General features: G+C 53.7%; 9 protein-coding genes across 9 annotated transcripts; 7 read left to right on the forward strand and 2 right to left on the reverse strand.

Annotated features, from left to right (window-relative positions):
- The first annotated feature begins 697 nt into the window (after positions 1 to 697).
- B0T15DRAFT_150353 (general substrate transporter) lies at positions 698 to 2,666 on the forward strand. The gene is made up of 3 exons (XM_062861986.1): positions 698 to 1,016; positions 1,085 to 2,072; positions 2,134 to 2,666. Exons 1-3 carry the CDS (start codon positions 812 to 814, stop codon positions 2,525 to 2,527), a joined length of 1,587 nt encoding a protein of 528 aa, XP_062722479.1. The 5' UTR covers positions 698 to 811; the 3' UTR covers positions 2,528 to 2,666.
- A 139-nt stretch (positions 2,667 to 2,805) lies between these two features.
- On the reverse strand, positions 2,806 to 3,519 carry B0T15DRAFT_492232 (uncharacterized protein; the record flags this gene model as incomplete). Its single annotated transcript, XM_062866848.1, has 1 exon — positions 2,806 to 3,519. One exon carries the CDS (start codon positions 3,517 to 3,519, stop codon positions 2,806 to 2,808), a length of 714 nt encoding a protein of 237 aa, XP_062722480.1.
- Positions 3,520 to 4,055: 536 nt separating this feature from the next.
- On the forward strand, positions 4,056 to 6,020 carry B0T15DRAFT_528011 (glycoside hydrolase superfamily). The gene has a single exon (XM_062869007.1). It carries the CDS (start codon positions 4,439 to 4,441, stop codon positions 5,891 to 5,893), a length of 1,455 nt encoding a protein of 484 aa, XP_062722481.1. The 5' UTR covers positions 4,056 to 4,438; the 3' UTR covers positions 5,894 to 6,020.
- Positions 6,021 to 6,156: 136 nt separating this feature from the next.
- On the forward strand, positions 6,157 to 8,354 carry B0T15DRAFT_552662 (Argonaute complex, subunit Arb1). Its single transcript, XM_062870300.1, has 4 exons — positions 6,157 to 6,340; positions 6,680 to 6,876; positions 6,958 to 7,342; positions 7,402 to 8,354. Exons 1-4 carry the CDS (start codon positions 6,315 to 6,317, stop codon positions 8,234 to 8,236), a joined length of 1,443 nt encoding a protein of 480 aa, XP_062722482.1. The 5' UTR covers positions 6,157 to 6,314; the 3' UTR covers positions 8,237 to 8,354.
- Positions 8,355 to 8,673: 319 nt separating this feature from the next.
- Positions 8,674 to 9,974, reverse strand: B0T15DRAFT_528015 (uncharacterized protein). Its single transcript, XM_062869008.1, has 4 exons — positions 9,776 to 9,974; positions 9,655 to 9,676; positions 9,506 to 9,551; positions 8,674 to 9,434 (listed from the first exon to the last, which is right to left on the reverse strand). The coding sequence occupies exons 1-4, from the start codon at positions 9,831 to 9,833 to the stop codon at positions 9,075 to 9,077; spliced, it is 486 nt and encodes a 161-aa protein (XP_062722483.1). The 5' UTR covers positions 9,834 to 9,974; the 3' UTR covers positions 8,674 to 9,074.
- An 886-nt stretch (positions 9,975 to 10,860) lies between these two features.
- Positions 10,861 to 14,633, forward strand: B0T15DRAFT_431512 (ATP-dependent RNA helicase DHX8; the record flags this gene model as incomplete). Its single annotated transcript, XM_062865735.1, has 4 exons — positions 10,861 to 12,763; positions 12,817 to 13,077; positions 13,147 to 13,732; positions 13,785 to 14,633. Exons 1-4 carry the CDS (start codon positions 10,950 to 10,952, stop codon positions 14,631 to 14,633), a joined length of 3,510 nt encoding a protein of 1,169 aa, XP_062722484.1. The 5' UTR covers positions 10,861 to 10,949.
- Positions 14,634 to 15,044: 411 nt separating this feature from the next.
- On the forward strand, positions 15,045 to 16,464 carry B0T15DRAFT_150525 (Alpha/Beta hydrolase protein). Its single transcript, XM_062861987.1, has one exon. It carries the CDS (start codon positions 15,161 to 15,163, stop codon positions 16,022 to 16,024), a length of 864 nt encoding a protein of 287 aa, XP_062722485.1. The 5' UTR covers positions 15,045 to 15,160; the 3' UTR covers positions 16,025 to 16,464.
- A 1,486-nt stretch (positions 16,465 to 17,950) lies between these two features.
- On the forward strand, positions 17,951 to 19,916 carry B0T15DRAFT_150557 (uncharacterized protein). Its single transcript, XM_062861988.1, has 8 exons — positions 17,951 to 18,058; positions 18,117 to 18,152; positions 18,221 to 18,313; positions 18,385 to 18,548; positions 18,625 to 18,793; positions 18,862 to 19,045; positions 19,104 to 19,524; positions 19,577 to 19,916. The coding sequence occupies exons 1-8, from the start codon at positions 18,056 to 18,058 to the stop codon at positions 19,593 to 19,595; spliced, it is 1,089 nt and encodes a 362-aa protein (XP_062722486.1). The 5' UTR covers positions 17,951 to 18,055; the 3' UTR covers positions 19,596 to 19,916.
- A 3,005-nt stretch (positions 19,917 to 22,921) lies between these two features.
- B0T15DRAFT_528024 (uncharacterized protein) lies at positions 22,922 to 23,382 on the forward strand. Its single transcript, XM_062869009.1, has 2 exons — positions 22,922 to 23,135; positions 23,181 to 23,382. The coding sequence occupies exons 1-2, from the start codon at positions 22,980 to 22,982 to the stop codon at positions 23,274 to 23,276; spliced, it is 252 nt and encodes an 83-aa protein (XP_062722487.1). The 5' UTR covers positions 22,922 to 22,979; the 3' UTR covers positions 23,277 to 23,382.
- Positions 23,383 to 23,960: the final 578 nt, after the last annotated feature.

Here is a 23,960-nt window from a genome sequence, read left to right on the forward strand (position 1 = left end):
GCGAGTGCTTAGATTTGTCCGGGTTGGCGTCCTGCTATAGATCGATCGAGTTTTCGCTTCCATGGTATATACACGCAGTTGTTATCATTTTACGCCAACTGCGCCAACACCACCAAGTTGCTCGACGTTCCCAGTGATATCATCTCTTCCGTCTTACTGCTGAGCATGCGGCTCTTCCTCTCTGACTCGACCGGACATGGGTCGAGTGTTCGTCACAGGCCTCACTGCAACCGGATACACTCGCCCACCCAAACCGGCAGCATCCCATTGCGACCAGAACGAGTCCTGTTGCGGCCTTAGCTTAGCTGGAGAAAAAATCGGGATAATCGGCGCTGGGGGCCATTCAATAGCTTGCAGCTGCAGGATCACCGTGTGAACTCAACCCGCCACTCAGGCTCTCGTTCACAAAGGTGTATCTAGCTCGGCTGCTTTTCGCCCGGGCCCGGTTGCACTTTGCTTCAAATCCCGGCAACCAGGTCATCTCCCCGGAGTCCCCGCAAGTCGCTGCCGCCCAGAACCCCGCAGAGGTCGGAGGAAGCAACCCCAAACAGCGCTTGGCGCACGCCGGTACCGTGGTGAGCATTTAGGCAGGATTACGATCCAGCACCTCTATTCGCCGCCTGCGCCTAGCCTGCCACGAGTTGGGGGCTAGATGCATGCTTGGAATCACAAAAAGCGGTCCGATCTAAGTCTTGATGGGGCAGGTGATAAGACATGCCTCTGTCAGTTCTATTTAAGGGGCTGCTCAAACCTTCGGAGAGGGGGGCACCCTTGGGTATCTCGAGTGTAATGCCACTCTCAAACGGGGACCATGGCGATCATTGGAGTCAAAGAAGAGCACGCGGATCCGCGCCTGACGCGCATCGCGCAGGCGGACACGAAGCCATGGTACAAGAAACCCAACCTGCGCTTTCTGTATCTCATCCTCGTCCCGACCTGCCTCGGCGTGGAATGGACATCGGGTTTCGACTCGTCCATGATGAACAGTCTACAGGCCGTAAAATCATGGGTTGACTGTTCGTGACACCCCCTCAACTCTCTAGTACTAAGTGGCGCAAATGCAGGGGCTGACGCAACATCCAAGACTTCGACAATCCCACTGCAGGCCGCCTCGGGCTTCTCAACGCCATGTACTCGCTTGGCGCGCTCATGGCGATCCCCTTCATCCCCACGGCCAGCCAGTACCTCGGCCGGCGCTGGACCATCCTCTCGGCCTCGCTCGTCATGTGCTTCGGCGCCGGCCTGCAGGCGGGCGCGCGCAACTCGGACATGTTCCTCGCCTCGCGCTGGGTGCTCGGCTTCGGCATTCCCTTCGCCATCGTCAACGCGTCGGCCCTGATCGGCGAGCTCTCGTACGCCAACGAGCGCCCCATCATGACGTCGCTGTTCAACGCCTCCTGGTTCATTGGCGCCATCGTCGCCGCCGGCACCACCTACGGCACCTTCCAGATGTCGTCGACCTGGGCGTGGCGCCTGCCGAGCCTGCTGCAGCTCGTCCCGAGCTTCTTCCAGATGGCGTTCATGTACTGGTGCCCTGAATCGCCGCGCTGGCTGATTTCGCGCGACAGGGGCGACGAGGCGTTTGCGATTTTGCAGAAGTACCACAGCGAGGGGCAGGACGGGGACGAGTTTGTGCGGCTCGAGTATGCGCAGATCCAGTCGACTATTGCGCAGGAGAAGGAGTTGGCCAAGGCGTTCGTGTGGGCCGACGTTGTCCGCGATCCGCCTATGCGTCGGAGATTCCTGCTTGCGGCCATCATCGGCTTCTTCACGCAGTGGAGCGGAAACGGGCTGCTTAGCTTCTATATGAAGAAGATCCTGGCGTTGGTAAACATCACCGACAACAGGACGGTGCAGAAGGTCATTCTGAGCAATACCTGTTGGGGCCTGATCAACGCCATGCCGATCGCGCTCATTGCGCCTCGGTTTCCCCGGCGGAAGATGTTCCTGACTTGTACGATCGGCACCGCGGTGGTCTACACCGTCTGGACGATCGCAAGCGCGAGGTCGGCGATTGAGAACTCAACGAGAGCGGCGATTCCGGTGTTGGTGTTTATTTTCGTGTACTCACCGTAAGTGCTGCCGGAGAGTTGTGCTCACCAGTGGGGCCTCATGGATTAACTTCTGAAATAGGTTCTACAACATCGGCTGGAACGCGCTGGCCTACACTTACCTGGTCGAGCTCTTCCCGTACCAGCAACGCTCCAAGGGCATCGCAGTCGAGCAGCTCACGGTGCGCTTCGCCGTCTTCTTCAACACATACGTCAATCCCATTGCGCTGGACTCCATCGGGTGGAAGTACTACATTGTCTATTGCGTCTGGATTCTGGTCGAGATTGCCACAGTGTATTGCCTGTTCCCTGAGACGTACAATCGCACGCTTGAAGAGCTCAGTTTCATGTTTGAGGGCAAGGAGGTCCAGGACAAGGTCCAGCAGAACATGGAGAAGGTGCTTCAGGTCGAGCTGGAGACTATCCAGCGGCGGGCATCGAAGGACGGCGTGGCTACTATGGAGCAACGGGCCTAATGGTGCGGACGAGTTGGGTATCGGACTTCGATCATTTCTCCAAATGAGCTCTACGAGTTCTCTCGGCTTATCACAAAACTGGCCGGAATGGCAAAGGAACACAATGGATTATGAAAGTTCAATCTCATTCACTGCTTTGTTTAGTTGCCTTCTAATTCTCTCCTTTATTCAAGTGACATGAATCGAGACCAATTGGATCGACTTACCTCTGGATGGATGTATGTCTGAGGACATGGTCGTGGAAGCATCTTTCTATGCCTTCGATGCCACTAACTCACTCACCGTTTCCTTTTTGATCTAGCCTCTGCCTTCGGAGCGGTCTCCTTCAACCAGGGAGGCACAGCCGCGACGCTGTTCACCCTGAAATCCAACAGCAGCGGATACAGATTCGCAAACGCCTCGTACACCTGATCCTCGCTCTTGGCGCCGGTGAAGACGACCTTACCGGTGGTAAACACCAAGCACTTGAGCTTGGGCTTCATCATGGTAAACACCAGGCCCGGAAACAGCTCCGGCTCGTGCGTGCACGACTGATACGCGCGGCGCGCCAGCCCCTCGAGGCGGATGTGGAAGCCGCACGAGACCGAACCCACAAAGTTCTGCACGGCAAAGTCGCGGAAGCTGGTCCGGAAGCCGCACTTCTGGATGGCGCGCGCGTGGCGACGGGCGGCCAGGCGCGCGAGCCCTGCCGACTTGGCGCCCGTCACCACGAGGCGGCCCGACGCGAAGACGAGCGTGGTGGTGCGCGGCTCGCGGATGCGCATGATCAGCGCGTGGAACTTCTCGCGGTTGTACTCGACGTTGCGCGCGTGCTGCGCGATTACGGCTAGGTCGAGCCGGCAATCCAGGTTGCATGTCGCTACCACGTTCTGGATCTGCGGCAAGGGCCAGTCCGGCTTGAGACGCTCGCGCCATGGCCGGTCTTGGTCGGGGAATGATTGCGTGGAGGGGGGGCTGCTGGTGGTGGTGGCTGATTGTGAGTGGGTGTTCATTGTGGTTCTTATTATTGATATTCTGGTTTCCCTCTTTCCGCGATGCGCAATTGGGGGCGACCTCCTGAGTGTATTGGGAATTGAGCCATAATCGCTCATCCAGCTGGGAGAAACGGGGTATATAACCCATGGCAGGGAAACAAAGGTTTTGTTGAAAGGCGCAGAACATTAATGATTAGTCCATGTGCAGGTTCGTCTAGAACAAAGGCATAGAACTGGATGGACTATTTTGTATGTAATAACATACAAAGTAGAGAACAATCCCTTTGTTCCAAGACAAAGCTCCTTGTACAGATAACCTATCCAGGCGTATTCCGATCTCTGTGGAATCCACCCACCACTAATTGCTAGACCCGGGTGGATGTCAAGATATGGATCCTATATAGACCCTTCTTAACTAGTTATATTAGGTAAATACTATTAGGTTGTGATTATCAGTGCTAGGATAATATTAAACCTGATGCTCTATACTAAGCAGCCAAAGGATCTGATGATTTGATGTCAAAAACTACGTCAAGTATCATTCACGCGGATATTTTCGACATCAGCCGAGACTCCCAAGAGTTCTAGATAATGATCACAACCCCAGCACCCCCTTTCCCTACCTAAGGTGCATATGTACACGCCGACAGGCCATCCTCGGCTACGAGATCCCCATTGTGCTGTGGGGAATCGAGGAAACCGTTACATCCCTGAGAGCTCTGCATTGGCGGAAACTGTTATAAGCGTCCTTGGGAACCCCTTTTTCACGGGCCGGAATGAACCCACCGAGCGAAATGGTCCGCTTGGTTCTGCTATGGTTAATGACATTTTGGCTCCAAGTTCCATCCGGGTCTCTGGTAGGTCCCTATATGAAGTCGGTTCAGCCGGCTCGGTTGCCAATCATAACGGCACTTGACGGTTCACAATCGCCGTCACGATGAAATCCTCTCTTGTTCGTGGAGCCCTCGGCATCGGCCTTCTCGCAGGGGCAGCCACTGCTGACCTCACAACGACCATAGACGCCAAGTCGGATCTGGGCACATGGGAAGGCTGGGGCACGTCGCTGGCATGGTGGGCGCAAGCATTTGGCACGCGCGATGACCTGGCCGACATCTTCTTCACGACCAAGACGGTGGCGGTCACCGGCCAGACCCTGCCGGGCCTGGGCTTCAACATCGCGCGGTACAACGCCGGCGCGTGTAGCAGCAACAGCATCAACGGCACGCGCATGGTGGTGTCGCCCAAGATGATTCCGTCGCGGCAGATGCAGGGGTTCTGGCTCGACTGGGAGAGCACGAGCCCGGCGTCGAGCAGCTGGGACTGGAGCGTCGACGCCGCCCAGCGCGCCATGCTGACCAAGGCCCGCGACCGCGGCGCAGACATCCTGGAGCTGTTCTCCAACTCGCCCATGTGGTGGATGTGCGTCAACCACAACCCGTCCGGGTCCGACGACGGCAAGTCGGACAATCTGCAGTCGTGGAACCATGTCCAGCATGCCGTCTACATGGCCACCGTCGCCAAGTACGCGGCCGACCACTGGGGCGTCAGGTTTCAGTCCGTCGACCCGTTCAACGAGCCGTCGGCGACGTGGTGGAACGGCAAGACGGGCACACAGGAAGGGTGCCACTTCGACGTGAGCACGCAGGCCACCCTCATCGGACATCTGCGGCGAGAGCTTGACGCGCGCGGGCTGGCGTCGACCGTTGTCTCGGCGTCGGACGAGAGCTACTACGACGAGGCGGTGGCGACGTTCAACAAGCTCGGCGCCACGGCGCTGGGCCAGGTGGCGCGCATCAACGTACACGGGTACCAGTACGGGAACGGGAGGCGGGATACGCTGTACGCGCTGGTGTCGCAGGCGAAGAAGAAGCTGTGGCAGAGCGAGTACGGCGAAGGGGACGCGACGGGACAGCGGATGGTGAGCAACATGCTGCTGGATTTCCGGTGGCTGAAGCCGACCGCCTGGGTGTACTGGCAGGTCTTGGACGGCGGTGGATGGGGGCTGGTCGATGCCGACAACGACGCCAGGACCATCAAGGGCGTGAACCAGAAATACTGGGTGCTGGCGCAGTTCACGAGGCATATCAGGCCCGGTATGCGCATCCTGGATGCCGGGAGCGACTACGCGGTCGCGGCATACGATGCGTCGGCGAAGAAGCTGGTCGTCGCGGCCGTCAACTGGGGCAGTGCGCAATACATCAACTTTGACCTGTCCAAGTTCGGTACGCCAGGGGTCAACGGCGCGCTGGTCAAGAGATGGGCCACCCAGATCGGCAGCTCGGGCACTCGCTATGCCGCGTACAGCGACACCTATATTAGCGGGACCAAGTTCTGGTCAAAGTTCGAGCAGAACATGGTGCAGACCTTTGAGGTGTCTGGCGTGGTGCTGTAAGGCGCCTACCATATGTATGGACTTTAGCTTATAGGTAGCAGACCGTCCGCCCGTCCATGCGCTATGGTACTGAGAAATCGACATGGATGGTCGATGAATTGAATAGGGTGTTGATGTTGTTTGGTCCAGTATCAAGTCAATCTTGTGAGGTTGTTACTGGAAGCATCAAAGCTTTGAGTAATTTCAAGCTTCGCTTGTGATGTCGCAAGGTGATCTCAGTGTTTCGAACTGCAGCTTGTTGGATGCCTAGGTAGGTAGTTTGGCTTCATGGCAAACAATGATGCCCGTTTGCCTTGCCGGAAGTCCAGAACACTAAAAGTGGTTGTCACCACCAGGCAAGCTTACCTCAACAACATTCCTCTTGTATTGGGAGACTACGTGCCTCAATTGTCAAGCGTCCTAGTAGTTTGTCGATGACTCGATGTTCTCTCTTTTTCGGTTGACAGGGTGAGAGTCCCGTCACAAACATCTGCACCTGAAAACAGCAACACCATTTTCATTGAATCGTTCCTTCCCTCTTGCTTCACAAGAGTGTATTACCAAGGTATGTTCATTTTCAGGTTCCCAGTTCTGTATTCAAGTTCTGCGTTTTCCTTGCACAAAGCATTCCTTTCATCTACCAAACCAACTTACTGACCTTGATCCTAGCACCCATCCACTGCCCTTTGCCTCTTGACTTCACTTCACCGAACAATCTTCATACATACATCGATCCACAAAGTTCTTACTGGAGGGATTGATGAAAGCGTGCGACGCTCATCGCCCTCAACTAACACCGCTATTCAGAACCATTATGGCTTCGCTTCCAAACTCGAACTCCGCTCCTTTGGAGGATGCCCAGAACAACGGGATCATCCGCGAGCCGTCTCAACATCACGAAAATGGGAAGGTTCGCGTGGAGGAGGACAAGCCCAAGAAAGACAAGAAGAATAAGAGCACCAAGCGTAGCGCTGGCGCCAAAAAGCGAGGGACAGGCTTTGAAGGTGAGGATTGTTCCCCCATCAACAGGGCTGTACCCTTGATATCGTCCCAGTCAATACGAATCGCGTACTTATACATACCAGAGTTCTACTGCGACCCGCCCATGACACCGGCAGAACACGAGGAGGAGGTAAACCTGATATATGCCCCGCATGTTCCCTTTGTCGACCGCATTCAGGAATGTATCCAGCGATACCGCGCCCGCCGTCGCATGACCCCCGAGCGAAGTACCTTGTTCACTAGATACCTCCTGTTAGGCGGAATTGACGCTACGGTGCGTCAGTTCGGGGGCGCCCAAACTCTTACGGACGAGGTCCTGGAGGATACGAACAGGGCCGCCGTCCGAGAGATGACAGCCAACGACGTAATTCAGCGCGGCGGAGATGACAGCTGCAATCCTCGGTTCTACAACCCGAATGATGCTGTTCATTGGGATGTGGACTTCACTGGCATTGCAGCGGGCTTTCTGTGAGTTCCCTTCCGCCGTCCCAATTTCTCCTGAGGGTTCAAGATACTGAGACGATAAGGTCCGAGCATCTTCCCAAGATGGTTGGTTCAGAGCTGGACGATTTTCGCATGGGCGTTGACGTGGTTTTGAACTTCCTCAAGTACGTCGATCGCCACGACGTCTGTCCGGAATACATCGACGACGTCAGGGGGGCCCAGAAGATCTGCCTACAAGCCCTGGATGAGATCCCAGCCATCCAAGAAATGTTGAAGCTCGTTCCTGGTCCCTTCAACACGGCGCTTCGGGTCCTGCACTTCAAGGAAGAAGACGACCACGCCTTGGGCTCCGAATATTTTAGCGACACCGCGGTTCCCGACGCCAAGTACGCCAGAATCAGTCATGCGGCCACCCTGTCAATCCTCTTTGGCCCCAAGCGTTTCCGAACTGATGCAGAGTGGGCGGTAACCGAAACGATCGAGTACGACTTGGAGGTCCGCGAGATCTCACTTCCCAATGATGCCGTCCGAGCCAAGTACACGGCCATCAACCAGCACCTTAGCGACTATCCAGACATCCAGCCTTGCGGCACCGTCATCGCTCACCCTATTATCATCCGTGACGGCTGGGACAACACCACGACCGTCACTATTCCGCCCGACGATGACGTGGACATACAGCTCATCCTAGAGGAGGACATTCTGCGCCTTCTAAAGGTGGGGATGAAGCTGACGATGGAGGTCTGCACACTGAACGTGGGCCTTAAGTTCATCAAACGCGTCCGAGAGATCAAGGCCAGCTTCTATGTCTTCCTGCCTCAGGAGCTGATGTTCAACTACAAGGAGCCCATCGCAAGTGAACGTCCCTCGCGGAGTATTCACGATGTGGATAACGAAGAGGAAGATGGGGACGATTAGGAGTTCGGGAGTCGAGAGACCTGATGGTATCTTTGCTAATTTCGGGAATGGCAATTAGGAAAGAAATCCAGTTGGGAAGGATCCGTGGCCTCGATGCCGCCTCGGCATGGAGTTCTCATACATAGAGAGTGATAGAACGAAGTTGCTGATAGGGGCGAGCTCAACTCCTTCGATGGACGTGCATATGCTTTTGTACGGTTGTGTGCTGTGCTTACAGCAGTCTCGCATCTGATTACAAGCTGGTCCCGAGCCATGTGAAGCCGGCTGGAAGGTTAGACCTCATGAACGTCGAATATTGCCATACCTGTGTTTACTGGCCAGAGCCAGACGCTATATGAGGACGTGCTCCCACTTTTGCCGATACTCCGAAACCCGATCATGGAAACATACTGCAAAGGATTGTGCCGGCGATGAGGACATCAGTTAGCGACCAATACGGGTAAAGTAAGCAAATGTATTCGCTATTCCTATAGGGAAACAAGCTGACAGATCATATACACGAGTGTGGAGTTTGTCGCTCAGCATCAGCCCGTCCAACTAAGGCAGCGTCCAGGCAATCAAATAGCAAGCCAGCCTTCCCTTCCCCCCTTACCCAACACCAACTTCATTCCGATACGCAAACACCCCGTGCCCAGTCAGATAACCTTAGCACAGCCCAATCAATCCGCCCCGAATGACCCATCCCGCATAAAAAAGCCCATCGCCGCTAAGAGAGCCGCAAGCTCAACATCGCCTGCGCTCTATTTCCACCAACCACAGAGTGTTGACTCAGGCCGCGTGGCTTCCCGCTGTTGTGGCTGCACCGGCAACAACAACACTGCCACTCCACTACGGAACTTTAATCGTGCGTCTGCACTTTATGATCCCCAGCCACGACCTGTGCGTAGCTTGGCGGGGGCGCGTTGCCATCGCTTGGTCCGGCAGCAGCCGAGGTGGTACCCTGCTCTTGCGGGGGGTGGTGCGGGTGCGGCGCGGCAGCGGCGGAGCCTCCGGCGGGCGTTTTGTTGGTGTTGTTGGTCGAGCCGTAGTTCATGTGGCCTTGCGGCGCGGGTTGCGCGGGCTGGCCATGGCCGCCGTTGTGGACGAACACGTAGATTCGGCCGTGCTCGACGTCGGATGGGAGGTGCTCGTAGTCGTAGTCGTACGGCGGTTCGGGGTACGTCGCAATGATGTACCAGGAGTGGAGGAGGCCCGGGATCTGCGAAGTGGGAGCGAAGATGTGGTTAGCTGCGGTATTATCAGTCAGGCAATGGAGCAGGTAAGGCGTACATAACCCAGGATAAAAAGAAGGATGTTGATGAATGAGTCCGCGGAGCTTATTCAGCATACGTTAGATATAGCGTTCTTCTGAATCGGCGAACATGGAGACGAAGAGGGCTGCTGCTCTTGTGGAACCGTTTTCACAGTCTTGCACGTACCAAATACCGCGCTTCACCCAAACTATGGTAAAAGGTCAGTTTCGAAACTTCGCGTTGCTGATGGGCATTGTTCGGCTGATTGTAGAGCAACAATCCATAGCGGGGGTAGGGAGTGACATACCAGGGAGCGGCGGGAAGAGAACGGCCAGGAGACCAAGAAAAATGTCGGTTGAACACATCGTGGTATTGCTGCTTTGAGATTTGAAGAATGCCCGAAAGTGTTGCTCACTGCATTCGAGGGGAGAAGTGGTTTGGGAACATCAAGGTGAAAGGGTCCGGTTGTCCAAGAGGGTCGTGGGGCCATGATGCAAGTGCCAAGAACCATCCCCAGAGTCACGCACATGATGTGGGCGTTGCTCAGAGCTGGCCATGTAAATCGACCATGCTGCTTGTATGTAATCCTTAGGTACCCATTACCTAGGTCTATCCGATTCACCTCTTCTCGTGAAACTCGTCTTCAACTCTCCCGCGTTTATCTTCGGAATGTGCATTCTCCTGCTCGAAATGGCCTACTCGTCTTCGTGAAGATGCATAACATATCATCCTTGATGTCGAATTCATGTTCTCCCCAAGGTATGAACCGTTTTACGACTGTCGCCCGCTTACTGTGTTGTATTGTATACTTACCTAATCTATCAATCAGCACTGTAGTTCTAAAGTTGTATCACACGGTCCAGCCGATCGTCCCATATGCAGGGGCTTGCGTAATGACATGGCCACTGTTCGTTTGAGGTAGATGTGCTCAGCTTGTTTACGCGTCCTCTGATTTTCTGATTGCGTAGTTAGCAAGGAGTACGAATGACTCAATCATTTGGAAGTCATTGCATTTGCATAGCAGCCTTCCCTTTAGGGTCGAGTTCTGTAGGGGTGTGTGTTCCTGTCCGAAGGGGGATGTATGTATGCACTGTACTGGTCAGTGGATAAGATTCTTCAGCCTCTAACAACCAACATCATCAGACCATTCATCACAGTTCTTGTACTTTGACTCTGCTAGCCAGGTTATTATCATAAATTCAGTCAGTCTGATCAGCTTGCATTTCGAGCTCCTGAGCGTTGAGAGCGAAGGCCTGCGGCCTGCCAAGGCTTGGCAAGGCTAGTGGGTCCCAAAGGCGGTCAAAAGACACCGGCAGAACTAAGCAACGCCACTGGCGAGTTGGCGACATGCAGGGGCAAGCTGCAAGCACCTTGATCAAGAAGCTCGCTCTACGCAATCCTCGGACAACTCCCAGACTAACTTCCCGATCCGACGAGCTCTGGCATCCTAACATCACTCCGTGCATTACCAACGCGGCAGGATGGATGACTTAGAGTCCCTCGAACTGCTGTCCCTCGTGTCGAAAGTCACGTCGGAATTGCAGAACCATCTCGGCATCAACGAGAAGACGCTCGCCGAGTTCATCATTGCCCAGCGCCTAGAATGCGCCTCCTTCGGAGAGTTTAAGGAGAAGTTGGTCGCTATTGGCGCCGAGTTCCCGCCTAGCTTGGAGGAGAGCATCGACCGCCTTGTCCAGACTATGCACCCCAAATTTAAGGGGAAACAGAATGGTTCACATGGCGACGGCGGGGACGGGAAACCGGCTCGGTCGGCAGAGGAACAGACCAAGGTTTTCAAGGGACTTGCCATTCCCGACAAGGAGGTAGAAGCGATCGACGATACACTGGCGTTGCTCGAGAGTTTAGAACCAAATGGGGGCGACAAGAGCCGTCCGAGAAAACGAAGCCGAACGCCAGACGACCACCGAGACGAATACCGAGACGACTCGCGACGGAAACGGAAGGATAGGTATCGGTCGAGGTCGAGGTCAATATCGCCGCCACGAGGTCGACGGAAGAATGGCCGCTACGAAGACGATGACGACGTTCGCCGGCCACCGCTGCAGGAGCAAGACGATACGCCACAGCTCCACAAAGTCTACGACGGTCATGTAACGGGCATCAAGGACTTTGGCGCGTTCGTAAATCTCCACGGCGTGAGAGGCAGAGTCGATGGTCTAGTCCATATTTCGGCATTCGGGCAACGAGTCGGTCATCCGTCGGACGTCGTCTCAAAAGGCCAGGACGTGAAAGTCAAGGTCATCAAAGTCGAGGGCAATAGAATAGGGTTGTCGATGAAAGACGTGGACCAGCAAACCGGCATGGACCTTGCACCGCAAATCAAAATAGGTTCTGGCGCGAATATGGAGGCTCTTGGGGGTCGAGGGAAGGGTATGGGTGACATGGGCAACGGTACAAACGGCTTGTTTCAGGCGTCTGCAGCGGCTCGGAGCCAAAAGAAGCGCTTGACGTCCCCAGAACGATGGGAAATCCGCCAAATGATCGCGGCTGGGATTGCCAAGGCCTCCGATTACCCAGAGCTCGAGGAAGACTACAACGCGACGCTCAGAGGAGAACGACAGATGGAGTTAGAGGAGGACATCGACATTGAGGTCCGAGACGAAGAGCCGCCGTTCTTGGCCGGCCAGACCAAGCAGTCTCTCGAGCTTTCGCCAATCCGAGTGGTCAAGGCACCCGACGGCTCGCTCAACCGCGCCGCAATGGCCGGAGCCAACCTGGCGAGAGAAAGAAAGGAGATGCGGCAACAAGAGGCCGAATCACAGGAGGAGAAGACCAAGGTTGACTTGTCTTCGCAGTGGCAAGACCCGATGGCCAACCCTGAAGCACGGCAATTCGCTAGCGACCTTAAGAAGCGTTCAATGGCCTCTCAGGCAGCACCGGGTGCCGTGCCGGAGTGGAAGAAGGCCATTGCGAAGGAAGCCCAGTCTCTGGGCAGGCGGACGAACATGACCATCAAGGAGCAGCGAGAATCCCTCCCAGTTTTTGCCTTCAGGGAGCAACTGATTCAAGCGGTCAAGGAGAACCAAATCCTCATCGTGGTCGGCGAAACGGGTTCCGGAAAGACCACCCAGCTGACCCAATACCTTGCCGAAGCTGGGTTCACCAACAACGGTATGATTGGGTGCACGCAGCCTCGTCGTGTGGCCGCTGTCTCCGTTGCCAAGCGCGTGGCAGAAGAAGTCGGGTGCCAGCTTGGCCAGGAAGTTGGGTACACCATCCGATTCGAAGACGTTACTAGTCCGGCAACAAAGATAAAGTATATGACGGACGGGATGTAAGTGTCATTGTGTGCTATCCCTGTTAACTAGCCTTTGCTGACCTGCGTAGGTTGCAACGCGAGATTCTGATGGATCCCGATCTCAAGAGATATTCCGTTATCATGCTTGACGAAGCCCACGAACGAACGATTGCCACTGATGTCCTCTTCGCTCTGCTGAAGAAGACAGTCAAGAAACGGCAGGACCTGAAGATCATCGTCACGAGCGCTACGCTGGATGCGGACAAGTTCAGCGAGTACTTCAATTCATGCCCCATCTTCACCATTCCCGGGCGCACATTCCCGGTCGAGATCCTTTACTCCCGTGAACCGTAAGTCAATCGATTCCACAACTTCCCCTTCCCACCCAAGGCTGTCGACAAGGTTGCTGACCAATCTAGGGAATCGGATTACTTGGATGCTGCGCTGACAACAGTGATGCAAATCCACCTGAGCGAGCCGATGGGCGACATTCTCCTCTTCTTGACGGGCCAAGAGGAAATTGACACGGCTTGCGAAATCCTGTACGAGCGAATGAAAGCGCTAGGCCCTGGCGTCCCAGAACTCATCATCCTGCCCGTTTATTCCGCGCTTCCGAGCGAGATGCAGAGTAGAATCTTCGAGCCTGCACCGCCCGGTAGCCGCAAAGTCGTTGTGGCTACCAACATCGCCGAGACGTCCATCACGATTGACTTTATCCACTACGTGGTTGATCCCGGATTCGTGAAGCAGAATGCGTACGATCCGAAGCTTGGGATGGACTCCCTTGTTGTCACCCCTATTTCGCAGGCGCAGGCGAACCAGAGAGCAGGGCGTGCCGGTCGAACAGGGCCGGGCAAGTGTTTCCGCTTATACACCGAGGCGGCGTACCAATCAGAGATGCTTCGCACAACGATCCCGGACATCCAGCGGCAGAACCTGTCTAATACGATCCTGTTACTGAAGGCGATGGGTATCAACGACTTGCTCCGCTTTGACTTCATGGATGTAAGTTTGCCGCTCATTCTATCGCTCCTTCAGTTTGCTGACTTCGTTCTAGCCACCGCCTGTTAACAGCATGCTTACGGCGCTCGAAGAGCTGTATGCATTAGGAGCCTTGGATGACGAAGGACTCCTGACGCGTCTGGGGAGGAAAATGGCGGATTTTCCGATGGACCCGGCATTGTCCAAGGTATTAATCGCCTCTGTCGACAAGAGTTGCTCGGATGAGATGGTCACGATCGTCTCAATGCTCAACCTGCAGCAAATCTTCTACCGACCGAAAGAGAAGCAGAACCAGGCCGATCAGAAGAAGGCTAAGTTCCACGACCCCTCGGGCGACCATCTCACGCTCCTGAACGTGTACAACTCGTGGAAGAACAACGGGTTTGCCAATGCGTGGTGCTTCGAGAACTTTATCCAGGCGCGTTCGATGCGCCGTGCCAAGGATGTTCGGGCGCAGATTGTTAAAATCATGGAGCGCCACCGGCACCCGATCATCAGCTGCGGTCGCGACACCGACAAGATCCGCCAGGCCCTGTGCGCTGGTTTCTTCCGCAACACGGCGCGCAAAGACCCCCAGGAGGGATACAAGACGTTGACCGAAGGCACACCGGTATACCTGCATCCGAGCTCGGCGCTGTTTGGCAAGCAGGCCGAGTGGGTTATCTATCATACGCTGGTGCTTACTACGCGCGAATATATGCATTTCACCACGGCCATCGAACCGAAGTGGTTGGTCGAGGCGGCGCCGACGTTCTTCAAGGTCGCTCCGACGGACCGGCTGTCTAAGAGGAAGCAGGCCGAGAGGATACAACCGTTGTATAATAAGTATGCTGGCGAGGATGATTGGCGGTTGAGCGCGCAGCGGAGGGGAGGAAGGTCGGGCGGTGGTGGGACGTGGGGCTAAACGGGCTGCAGTAGAATCTTGGTATGCGTTGCATCATTGCGATGCTAATTGTACATATTACTGGCTTGGTGTCTGGAGGATTGGCTGATGGGCAACGGAGGAAACAGGTATTCGATACCCCCCTTTTTGGATTCTTCTCGCGATGGCGCGAGGAATGGATGTATGCTGAGGCAGGCGTGTTCTTCCCTTCTCAGGTGCCTCCCCATCTTGTTCCACGATGGACCTGCGGCTGCATGTGACTTTGTGTTACGCGCCGACCGAGGATTGCCGCCAGCTGGCTGCGTCCGGCTCAACATTACGCGCGCAACTTCCCGAGTCCTCTGACAGGACGCACAGGTGGGGGTGGCTGCCTGACTGCAGGGCAAACTGCCAACAACAAACAGCCTTGCCAAGACCTGTCACACATCAACTTGAACTTCAAGCTGTTAAAACGAACCTCTTAAAACGAACCTCCCCCATCTCTCCATCTAATCCCACATCCCACGCCCAACAAACAAGATTGCAGACTCCCTCACCCGCGCTCAGCCATGGACAACCAAGCAGGCCCCCAAATCATCGCTCACTCTCCCGTGCCGCCACACCCCCACACCCACACTGTCATCTTTCTTCACGGCCGCGGCGACACCACCAACGGCTTCACCCGCTTCCTGTACAACTGGCACGACTCGTACGGCCGCACCCTCTTCCAGACATTCCCTACCTTCCGCTGGGTGTTCCCACAGGCCCCGCTCCGCCCCGTGGCCAACGCAGCTGCCGGAGTCCCCAGGGGTATGTACCAGTGGTTCGATGTCTGGAACGTGCAGGATTTTGCCGAGCGGGAGGAGGTCCAGCTGGAAGGGCTCAGGGAGACGGTGCCTTTCGTCAGGGAGCTGATCAGGCTCGAGGCGGAGCAGCTCGGCGGCCGCTGGGATCGGGTTGTGCTGGCGGGGATCAGCATGGGCGCTGCGACTAGCGTGCACACGCTGTTTAACCTGGAGGTTCCGGCCGAGGGCGGAGGCCGCCTGGCGGCTTTCATGGGGTTCTGCGCCAGATGCCCGTTTGCGGGGAGGGGGCTGAGAGGGATGAGGGAGGTGCTTGCGCTCGGGGAAGGCTGGCCGACCGGTGACGAGTCGGAGGTTCTGCGACGCACGCCGATGCTGCTGGAGCATTGCACGGATGATCCGCTGGTGAAGGTTGGGAAGGGGCGTGGGTTGAGGGATACCCTGAGAGAGTTCGGGGCACAGGTTGAGTGGAAGGAGTATCCGAGTGGGGGCCATTGGTTCACAGAGCCTGAGGGCATTGACGACGTGGTTCAGTTCTTGAACAGGGCCCTGGGAAATGCAGGCCCTATGGCTGTGACTGCAGGCGCGCAGACAGGCCGAGCGGGCCAGGACGCCATGGAAATGTCCTGAGCAGTTGATACCATCAATCCTGATGCTATTCTTACACTACGTCTGATGGGATAGGTGGATCGCTATCAACATGCTGAGCCGAAGAGCACTGAATGAAGGGACAGCAAAGACAGAAGCAGAGGAGGGAGCCTACGTCGGACATGCTATGAAAGGAGTCGATGCGGCCATGAAACTGAAGTAATTGAACTAACGGCTTATATCAATGCAGCCCACTGAATAGAACGCAGAAGGTGCGAATTGCTCATAACGTTGTCAAGCAGGTGAATACAGACAAGGTTGCTCAGGCAACGGATATCAACAAGTGTTATCAGTGGCGATCTATCTCATCATTGGTAATAACTAAGTAGCCTCGACTAGGTACTGTAGGTAAGTCAAATCTGAGAAGCTCCGGGTATTACCTTTTGAATCAGGACATCTTTGATGGACATAGTCTTCAGGGTTCCCGGGTCGCACCGACCATGACAGCCCAAGCCTTAATATATACCGTAGTTGCACATACCGCCTCGGTCTCAATACTCAACGCAAAAGGCGCTGCGATACCGAGAGATGGCGTTGCATGGATACATCATGTGGGGCGGTATACCTTGCGAACTATGAAGTCAACGCTGTGAATATGCGTAGTGAGGCTGGAGGATGGGTGCTGAGACTACGACGAGATTCACCTCGTCCTCCATGCTTGCAATGACCCAGATCGGAAACTCGCGGCTTAATAGCGTCGTTCAAAAGTCAGCAAACACGTCAGAATACTTTGGCAGTTTGACGCCCTCAGCATCTCAATTATTTTCAGCCTCTTCGAAAAACGCAGACCGCGAAACCTGGGCCTTCAAGACTAGGGTGATATCACTGCATGCTGCTTCGGGAATGCTGCAGAACGGGTCGGCATGCATTCCAGGCTTCCGTTGCAGGAGTTCGGCGCATGCAGCTACAGGACACCTATGTACGGATACTACTCATCTGATATGCTCAGTGAATGGGTCATCACGTGAGCTGGAAATCCCGGTCATGGGTTAAATCGACGATGAGATGACGTCGTCAAGTGGCTGGAACTGGGCTGTTGTCGGCTGAATGCCCTGGCACCGCCCTGTGGGTCCACCGAAACAGTGTCATTGTTAGCCACGAATGGCCACAACCAAGGTCCAAGGGCGACCAAGCCCGCTCTATTAGGTCATCAATTCGTATCATGATGTTAAGTTTAGAAACTCGAGTTCAATCCAGCGGTGAGATGGGAGGGCTGCAGGAATGGCTCGAGTTTCCGAATCGTGTCACCCGCGGTGTCGAGTTCGGACGATGCTGACATGAAAATATGGTTTCAGATGCATGCGCACTTCTCCATTCCAACGATGACACGAAGGTATTTGTCGCAATTGCGCTGGGAAACCCCAGGAAATGCAAGTCCGGCACGGCAAGGCGGGTGCAGGGCGGGTGGCAGCCGCATTCGGCAACTGGCTGGGGGGTTTCACTCACAGAGCGCCCTTACGAAACTTCAAAAGACCGGCCAATGAGCGGCCGCCGATATCACGGAAGATCTGGGCTGTGGCGATCCCATGGTGGGGCTCTCGGGGGTAATCGGAGGGGCCGACGGGCCGGGTAACGTCGAGAAGCAATGGAGAAAACCCCCTCATTGGCGCTCATTCGTCGCTCCCGAGGTGGACCACTTTGAGGATGCCCGAACAGGAACGCTTCAACTTGGCGAGGATATGAACGCATTAGCAATTCGCCAATGTCGCGTGTGAGATGTCTCAGAACCCGTTCAGGGACCAGCAAAGGCGCAGGGAAAACACGTCGATGTCTGGCGAAAGCCCCACGGCCCCACCACCCCATGCGGGGCCCCTCCGACTCGTCACCGATAAAATTCCCTCGGTCCCTGCGTTGAAATGCGACTCAGACCCCTTTCGCAGTTGCCCAATTCCTGTCCCTTCAAGCAATTGCTTTGTGTTTATTCGTCGCTGCTTTCTTGCCCTCAAGTGACATCTAAAAGTATCGTCTTCTCTCACACCCAGATACCCGAGATACCTAATTCACACCGCAGCCATGGTAACGTCTCTCCGCTGTCGGCCATTGTGGTCCCACGTACTAATGGATTCTTGTACAGGCGACAACAGAATCCGCCGTTTCACGGTCCGACATCGTGGGTGCCGCACGCCGCCGCAGAAACCATAACACGTGGGCTCAAGACTGACGTACCACGATGCGTAGGTCAAGAAGTACACCGAACTCGATCAGAGAGGCATCGTTATTGCCGAGTACGTCTGGATTGACTCTGAGGGCAACACCCGCTCAAAGACTCGCGTACGTTACTCTTTTACTCTTCGACGAGCACCCCCGGAGATATATGTGTGGGTCACTGACCCGCGCTACAGACACTTGAGCCTCGTGACGACGGCAAGCAATGGGATGTCGAAACATTACCGATTTGGAACTTTGACGGCAGCTCGACCGGCCAGGCTCCCGGCGAGAACTCAGATGTTTATCTGCGCCCTGTTGCCGTCTACCCCGACCCCTTCCGGAAGGGCAACAACATTCTGTACGTTTCCGCTGCCCCGGCACATATGGAACATATGGATGCTTTAAGTAGCGCATTGCGCTAACACAGCTGCAAGTGTCCTGACAGAATGCTGGAACCACGACGGCACCCCCAACAAGTACAACTACCGCCACGAGTGTGCCAAGCTCATGCAGGCCCACGCTGAGCAAGAGCCTTGGTTCGGCCTGGAGCAAGAATACACCCTCTTGGATCTCAACGACCGGCCGTATGGCTGGCCTCAGAACGTGCGTGCTCCCTTACTCACGGGCTTCCAATACGTCGTCGAAAGGCGGTTGCTGACACTCCTCTGCAGGGCTTCCCCGCACCTCAGGGACCATATTACTGCGGTGTCGGCGCCGGAAGGGTTGTCCAGCGCGATATTGTCGAGAGCCACCTCCGCGCCTGCATCTACGCTGGTGTCAAGATCTCCGGCACCAACGCGGAGGTCAGCAAATCACAATGGGAGTTCCAGGTTGGCCCCTGCGTTGGCATTAGCAGTAAGTCGCAACCCGGTCGTATCACTCATCCACAGCGGGTTACTGACTTCATGCGCAGTGGGTGATGATCTCTGGATCGCTCGCTACATCCTCGCCCGTGTGGCCGAGGACTTTGGCGTCAAGGTCTCGCTGCACCCCAAGCTCATCCCCGGTGACTGGAACGGTGCCGGTCTGCACAGCAACTTCTCGACCAAGGACATGCGTAGTGAGGGCGGTATGGCGTCCATCGAGGGGGCCATCAAGAAGCTGGAGGGCCGTCACCAGGAGCACATCGCCGTCTATGGCGAAGACAACGAGAAGCGCCTCACTGGCCGCCACGAGACTGGCGCCATTGACCAGTTCAGCTACGGTGTTGCCAACCGCGGGGCTTCTATTCGCATTCCTCGCGAGGTCGCTGCTAAGGGTTATGGCTACTTTGAGGACCGCAGGCCCGCAAGCAATGCGGATCCTTACCGTGTCACCGGTATCCTCATGGAGACGTACGTATTCCTTCGACTTCTGGTGTCTAGTTCGCAGCTAACAAGATTGCAGGATCTTCGGTGCTGTCTAATAAACATGGGCGACTGTTTCTTGGGGTTATTGGTTGCTGTGGGAGCATATGAAGTGTCCAGCATGATATTGCGCTGAGTTCCACCAAATGTTCTTAATGCCCCTTCTTCCCACACATCCCATTACACTTTCGATACCTGCCGCTGTCTGGTCTCCTCACGGGATCCGACATAACGGGATATGTTCATTTAAAGGCGTTGTTGCCTGCTTCGCCAATTTTGGTTCTAGGGTAATGCATGGCCCGTGTGGCCGAGAGAAGATGGGGTACAGATGCATGTCATAGACTAGGTTCTTACTGGGCGCCATGGGGTTTTGGGAAACGGAAATGACATCTCCCACCTAAGGGTTACATCACAGGTCGGAGCTATGAACGTCCTTGATGAACATGTGATTGCTGTTTCCAGCAGAGCGTCGGTCGTCCCTTCAAAATCCTTGAGAAGATCCACAATCTCGCCTACAAGCGAATTTATACATACTACCTCCTAAACCACTGGAAGGTTCACCGGCTCGTCTCAGTGGCACGGCTGTACAACGTGCCCAATGAACCGTGTGAACCTTCCAGTGCTTCGGGAAGTCCAGCTTAGAGGCGAGATCGTGGGCCTTGTCGAGGATCTTGAGGGACCATCTCTCTGCGGTGGAGCCGATGTGGATTCAAAACCTTGGGACTAAAACTGTTGCTTTACCAATCTGTCTGCTTGCTCACTTCCCAATTAGTTTAACCTACCTTATATATCGTCTAACGCTGACCTATTTCTCTTTGCGGGATGCAGGCGTAATGGGCAACGTAATGGGCAAACAAACAAACATCTACTAGCCCGTCAACCTTACTGTGCAGACATTGCGACTTGCATTGTTGTGAACCTTTTGGCTTCACCGAGACCTACAGTCCGACCAGCAGTACCTTCGACCGGCGAACCCTTTCAGAGGCAGGACTGCCTGTGGTTTCGTCACATTTTAGCTAACTTAGAACTTATCTAATAAGTTAAATATCAGATAAAGAAATGGAATATAAATGACTTAGGAAAATTAACTAGTACTTAAGGCAGTTTATAAATATAAGTAAGAGACTATTAGCTAGTAACGTGCATGATAAGCGAGCGGATCAGATAAGCGAGCGGATCAATTTTCTCTGCAACGCATGTCTCAACCTACAACATCAATTTCCTCTACCATACTATTATGTCTTCAATTCCGGCCGAGGCTAAAGTGGTTCTTGCACTTGAAGCTTTTGGAAATGATCCTAAGCTAAGCCTCCAGGCTGCAGCAAAGATCTATTCTGTGCCTTATACTACCCTCTATCGCCGGCATACTGGCCGGCCTGCACGACATAATACTCTAGCCAACTCGCGTAAGCTTACAGATCTGGAAGAGGAGGTAATAGTTCAGTATATAACTGAGCTATCTACACGCGCATTCCTACCTAGATTGTATGGTGTGGAAGATATGGCTAACCAACTATTATACAAATGCAATGCGCCCCCTGTCGGTAAACGCTGGGCTTACAACTTTGTCAAACGCCAACTAGAGCTCTATACGCGTTATACCTGTCGATACGACTACCAAAGAGCTAAGTGCGAGGATCCAAGGATTATCAGGGAGTAGTTTACGCTCGTACGAAATACTAAGGCCAAGTATAGTATCGTAGATAACGATATCTACAACTTTGATAAGACTGAGTTTATAATGGGAATGATCTGCCCGGGCATAGTAGTTACAACCTCGGATGGCCATAGTAGGGCAAAACTAGCCCAGCCTAGTAACCGCGAATGAGCAACGGTAATCCAGAGAGTTAATGCCCTTGGCTAGGCTATCCCGCCCTTTATTATCTTAGCTGCGCAATACTATCTCGCCAACTGGTATACCGAGTGCAACCTCCCAGCTGATTGGCATATTGCAACTATCAAGTACGGCTGGACTACCAATATAGTAGGCCTCGATTGGATCAAGCACTTCGACTTCTATACGGCACCTTGTACAAAGGGCAAGAACCAGTTGTTGATCCTCGACGGCCATGAAAGCCACCACTCTACCGAATTCAAGCTCTACTACCAGGAGAATAACATTATCACGCTCTATATGCCTCCCTATTCCTTGCACCTCCTCTAGCCACTCGATGTCGGCTGCTTTAGGCTATTAAAGCAGGCGTACGGTCGCCAGGTCGAGGACCTAATACGGATGTATATTAACTATATTAGCAAGCTCGAGTTCCTCTATGCCTTCCGCAAGGCCTTCTTTACTTCTATAATAGAGAAGAATATCTAGAATAGCTATATAGGTACTAGCCTTATGCCATACAATCCAGAGAGGGTAATATCTAAGCTAGATGTAAAGCTTCGTATACTAATGCTCTTGAACTCGCAGGCTGGCATACTACAACCTTGGGTCTTCCAGACACTATACAACCCTCGAGAAGCGACCTCGCAGTCAACGCTTATCAAGACTTACATTGCCAACCATCAAAACAGCTCTCCAACTTCGATATTGACTACGGTGGACCAGCTTGCCAAGGGTACGATGGCTATAATGCACGAGGTGGCTCTTCTTCAGTTAGAGGTCTCTTCGCTCCACAAGGCCAACGAGGCACTTAGTAAGTGCTAGAGAGCCAAAAGAACGCGCGTGCAGCTTGGAGGATCACTTGCAGTGCAAGATATAAAGGATCTACTGGACCAGAAGGCCGTGGTTGGGGAGGTAGTATAAGAAACGCAGCCGGATGGTGGTGGTACAAGGGGAGCTTGTATGAAGGTTCAGGGCTATAGTGTATGTAGCAAGCCTAGCCATAATGTACATACGTGCTAGGAGGTTGCAGAAGGGTCTGATTCATCTATTTCTGATGTAATTATAGTTGGTTCCTAGTGTTGATATGTTGCAATTGAGGATAATTGTAGTAGGATAGTAGAAATTGATCCGCTCGATTATCTGATCCGCTCACTTATCTGATCCGCTCACTTATCTGATCCGCTCACTTATCTGATCCGCTCGCTTATCATGCATGTTAACTTTATTTAAAGTTTATATTAGATATATTTAGATAACTCAAGTATCTAGCCTAAATAGGCTTAGATTTTAGGCTCCTGACTTAGCGCCTAAATCTCTGATAAGGCTTATATTAAGGCTCCTAATAATACTTTAAGTCCCGCCTTCTTACGGCCTAATATAGGAGTGGCAGGGTAATATAAGCATTCTATATTCGGAACCATAAGTCAGTAGGCTTCTAGTCGCCGCAACGAGCCTCTTGATAAATGGGACTCTAATTATTTCTTGAGCTTTAGGTCGGGTACTTACAGTCAGGGTTCAAAAGTCTGTCACACCCCACATCAATTAAATGCGCGTCGCGACATGACACGCACCATCTTCCATCTTCTAACCAACCCAACTTTAGCCCACCATGGTCAATTTGGCCGAAATCGGGGCCAAATTGACGGCCGGCCGTCAACTTGGCCAGGAACTATCACCAACTGCACGTGCAGCTATTATAGGTGCCGTTGCAGCCGGAGCTAGCCAGTTAGCCGTTGCCCGCGCGTTTCGCATCGAGAGGACGGCTGTCTACCGCATCCTTCAATGATTCGAATCATCCACCACTGTTAAGTCCAAGCCTCAAACAGGCCAGCCAGAGATTCTTACATGTCGGGAAAAGCGGTATATCCTACAATTGGCTAAACGGCGTCCCCAGCTTATAACCTAGATGCTGATCAATACTATAGATGGCCGCATCTCCCGATCAACGATATACTGAGTTCTTCGCCATTATCGGAACGCAAGTGGCGTATATAAAAAAGAATCCCATTGACGAAGGCAGTAGCAAAGGATAGATATTAATTTGCTTGCCTTTAGTTGAAGGATATCGAGATCTTTATCCGAGTAAGTGACTTGGAAGTTAACCTTGGATGTTACTAACTAACCTCTAGTCTATCTTCACCGACGAATCGTCTTGCCAAAACAATTCGAGTAACCTAACAACTTAGGTCTTTCGGTTCCCTTCTCAAAAATGGGATAAGAGCTTCGTCAACCTCTAGAGCTATAGCAAAGGTACGATTTCGATTATAATTTGGGGTAGCATTTGGAAAGGGGAGAGGACCGACCTTATTATTATAGAACGTGACTACCAACCACCGTAAAAAGAAGGATATAGCTTTTAGAGTTATCAGCAGGCATTGGAAAAGGGTCTTCTTCTAATTTACAATGGTACTCGGCACTTCCAGCAGGATAATGCCCGAGTACATACATCTGTATCCTTGACTGAGTAGCTAATAAAGCATATAATCAAGGTCCTACCCGACTAGCTAGCCTATAGCCAAGATCTTAATCCAATCGAGCATATATAGGCTCTATTAAAACGGAGGATGAAGCAGCTATATCTAGATATCTG

Source organism: Chaetomium strumarium (assembly GCF_033439665.1).
Source record: "Chaetomium strumarium strain CBS 333.67 chromosome Unknown B0T15scaffold_3, whole genome shotgun sequence".
In the NCBI taxonomy this organism is placed as follows: Eukaryota; Fungi; Ascomycota; class Sordariomycetes; order Sordariales; family Chaetomiaceae; genus Chaetomium; species Chaetomium strumarium.

Bases quoted from the DNA above. Each gene is read 5' to 3' on its own strand.
- B0T15DRAFT_150525 (XM_062861987.1), top strand. From the start codon at position 15,161: ATGGACAACCAAGCAGGCCCCCAAATCATCGCTCACTCTCCCGTGCCG.
- B0T15DRAFT_528015 (XM_062869008.1), bottom strand. From the start codon at position 9,833: ATGTGTTCAACCGACATTTTTCTTGGTCTCCTGGCCGTTCTCTTCCCG. The intron at 9,677-9,775 runs GTATGTCACTCC...CTTTTACCATAG, and splicing joins TCTCTTCCCGCCGCTCCCTG to TTTGGGTGAAGCGCGGTATT. The intron at 9,552-9,654 runs GTACGTGCAAGA...ATGCTGAATAAG, and splicing joins TGGGTGAAGCGCGGTATTTG to CTCCGCGGACTCATTCATCA.
- B0T15DRAFT_150557 (XM_062861988.1), top strand. The intron at 18,314-18,384 runs GTACGTTACTCT...CCCGCGCTACAG, and splicing joins ACACCCGCTCAAAGACTCGC to ACACTTGAGCCTCGTGACGA. The intron at 19,046-19,103 runs GTAAGTCGCAAC...CTTCATGCGCAG, and splicing joins CCCCTGCGTTGGCATTAGCA to TGGGTGATGATCTCTGGATC.
- B0T15DRAFT_552662 (XM_062870300.1), top strand. From the start codon at position 6,315: ATGTTCTCTCTTTTTCGGTTGACAGG. The intron at 6,341-6,679 runs GTGAGAGTCCCG...ACCGCTATTCAG, and splicing joins TCTCTTTTTCGGTTGACAGG to AACCATTATGGCTTCGCTTC. The intron at 7,343-7,401 runs GTGAGTTCCCTT...TGAGACGATAAG, and splicing joins GGCATTGCAGCGGGCTTTCT to GTCCGAGCATCTTCCCAAGA.
- B0T15DRAFT_528011 (XM_062869007.1), top strand. From the start codon at position 4,439: ATGAAATCCTCTCTTGTTCGTGGAGCCCTCGGCATCGGCCTTCTCGCA.
- B0T15DRAFT_528024 (XM_062869009.1), top strand. From the start codon at position 22,980: ATGGTCAATTTGGCCGAAATCGGGGCCAAATTGACGGCCGGCCGTCAA. The intron at 23,136-23,180 runs GTCTACCGCATC...ACCACTGTTAAG, and splicing joins TTCGCATCGAGAGGACGGCT to TCCAAGCCTCAAACAGGCCA.
- B0T15DRAFT_150353 (XM_062861986.1), top strand. From the start codon at position 812: ATGGCGATCATTGGAGTCAAAGAAGAGCACGCGGATCCGCGCCTGACG. The intron at 1,017-1,084 runs GTTCGTGACACC...GCAACATCCAAG, and splicing joins CGTAAAATCATGGGTTGACT to ACTTCGACAATCCCACTGCA. The intron at 2,073-2,133 runs GTAAGTGCTGCC...CTTCTGAAATAG, and splicing joins TTTATTTTCGTGTACTCACC to GTTCTACAACATCGGCTGGA.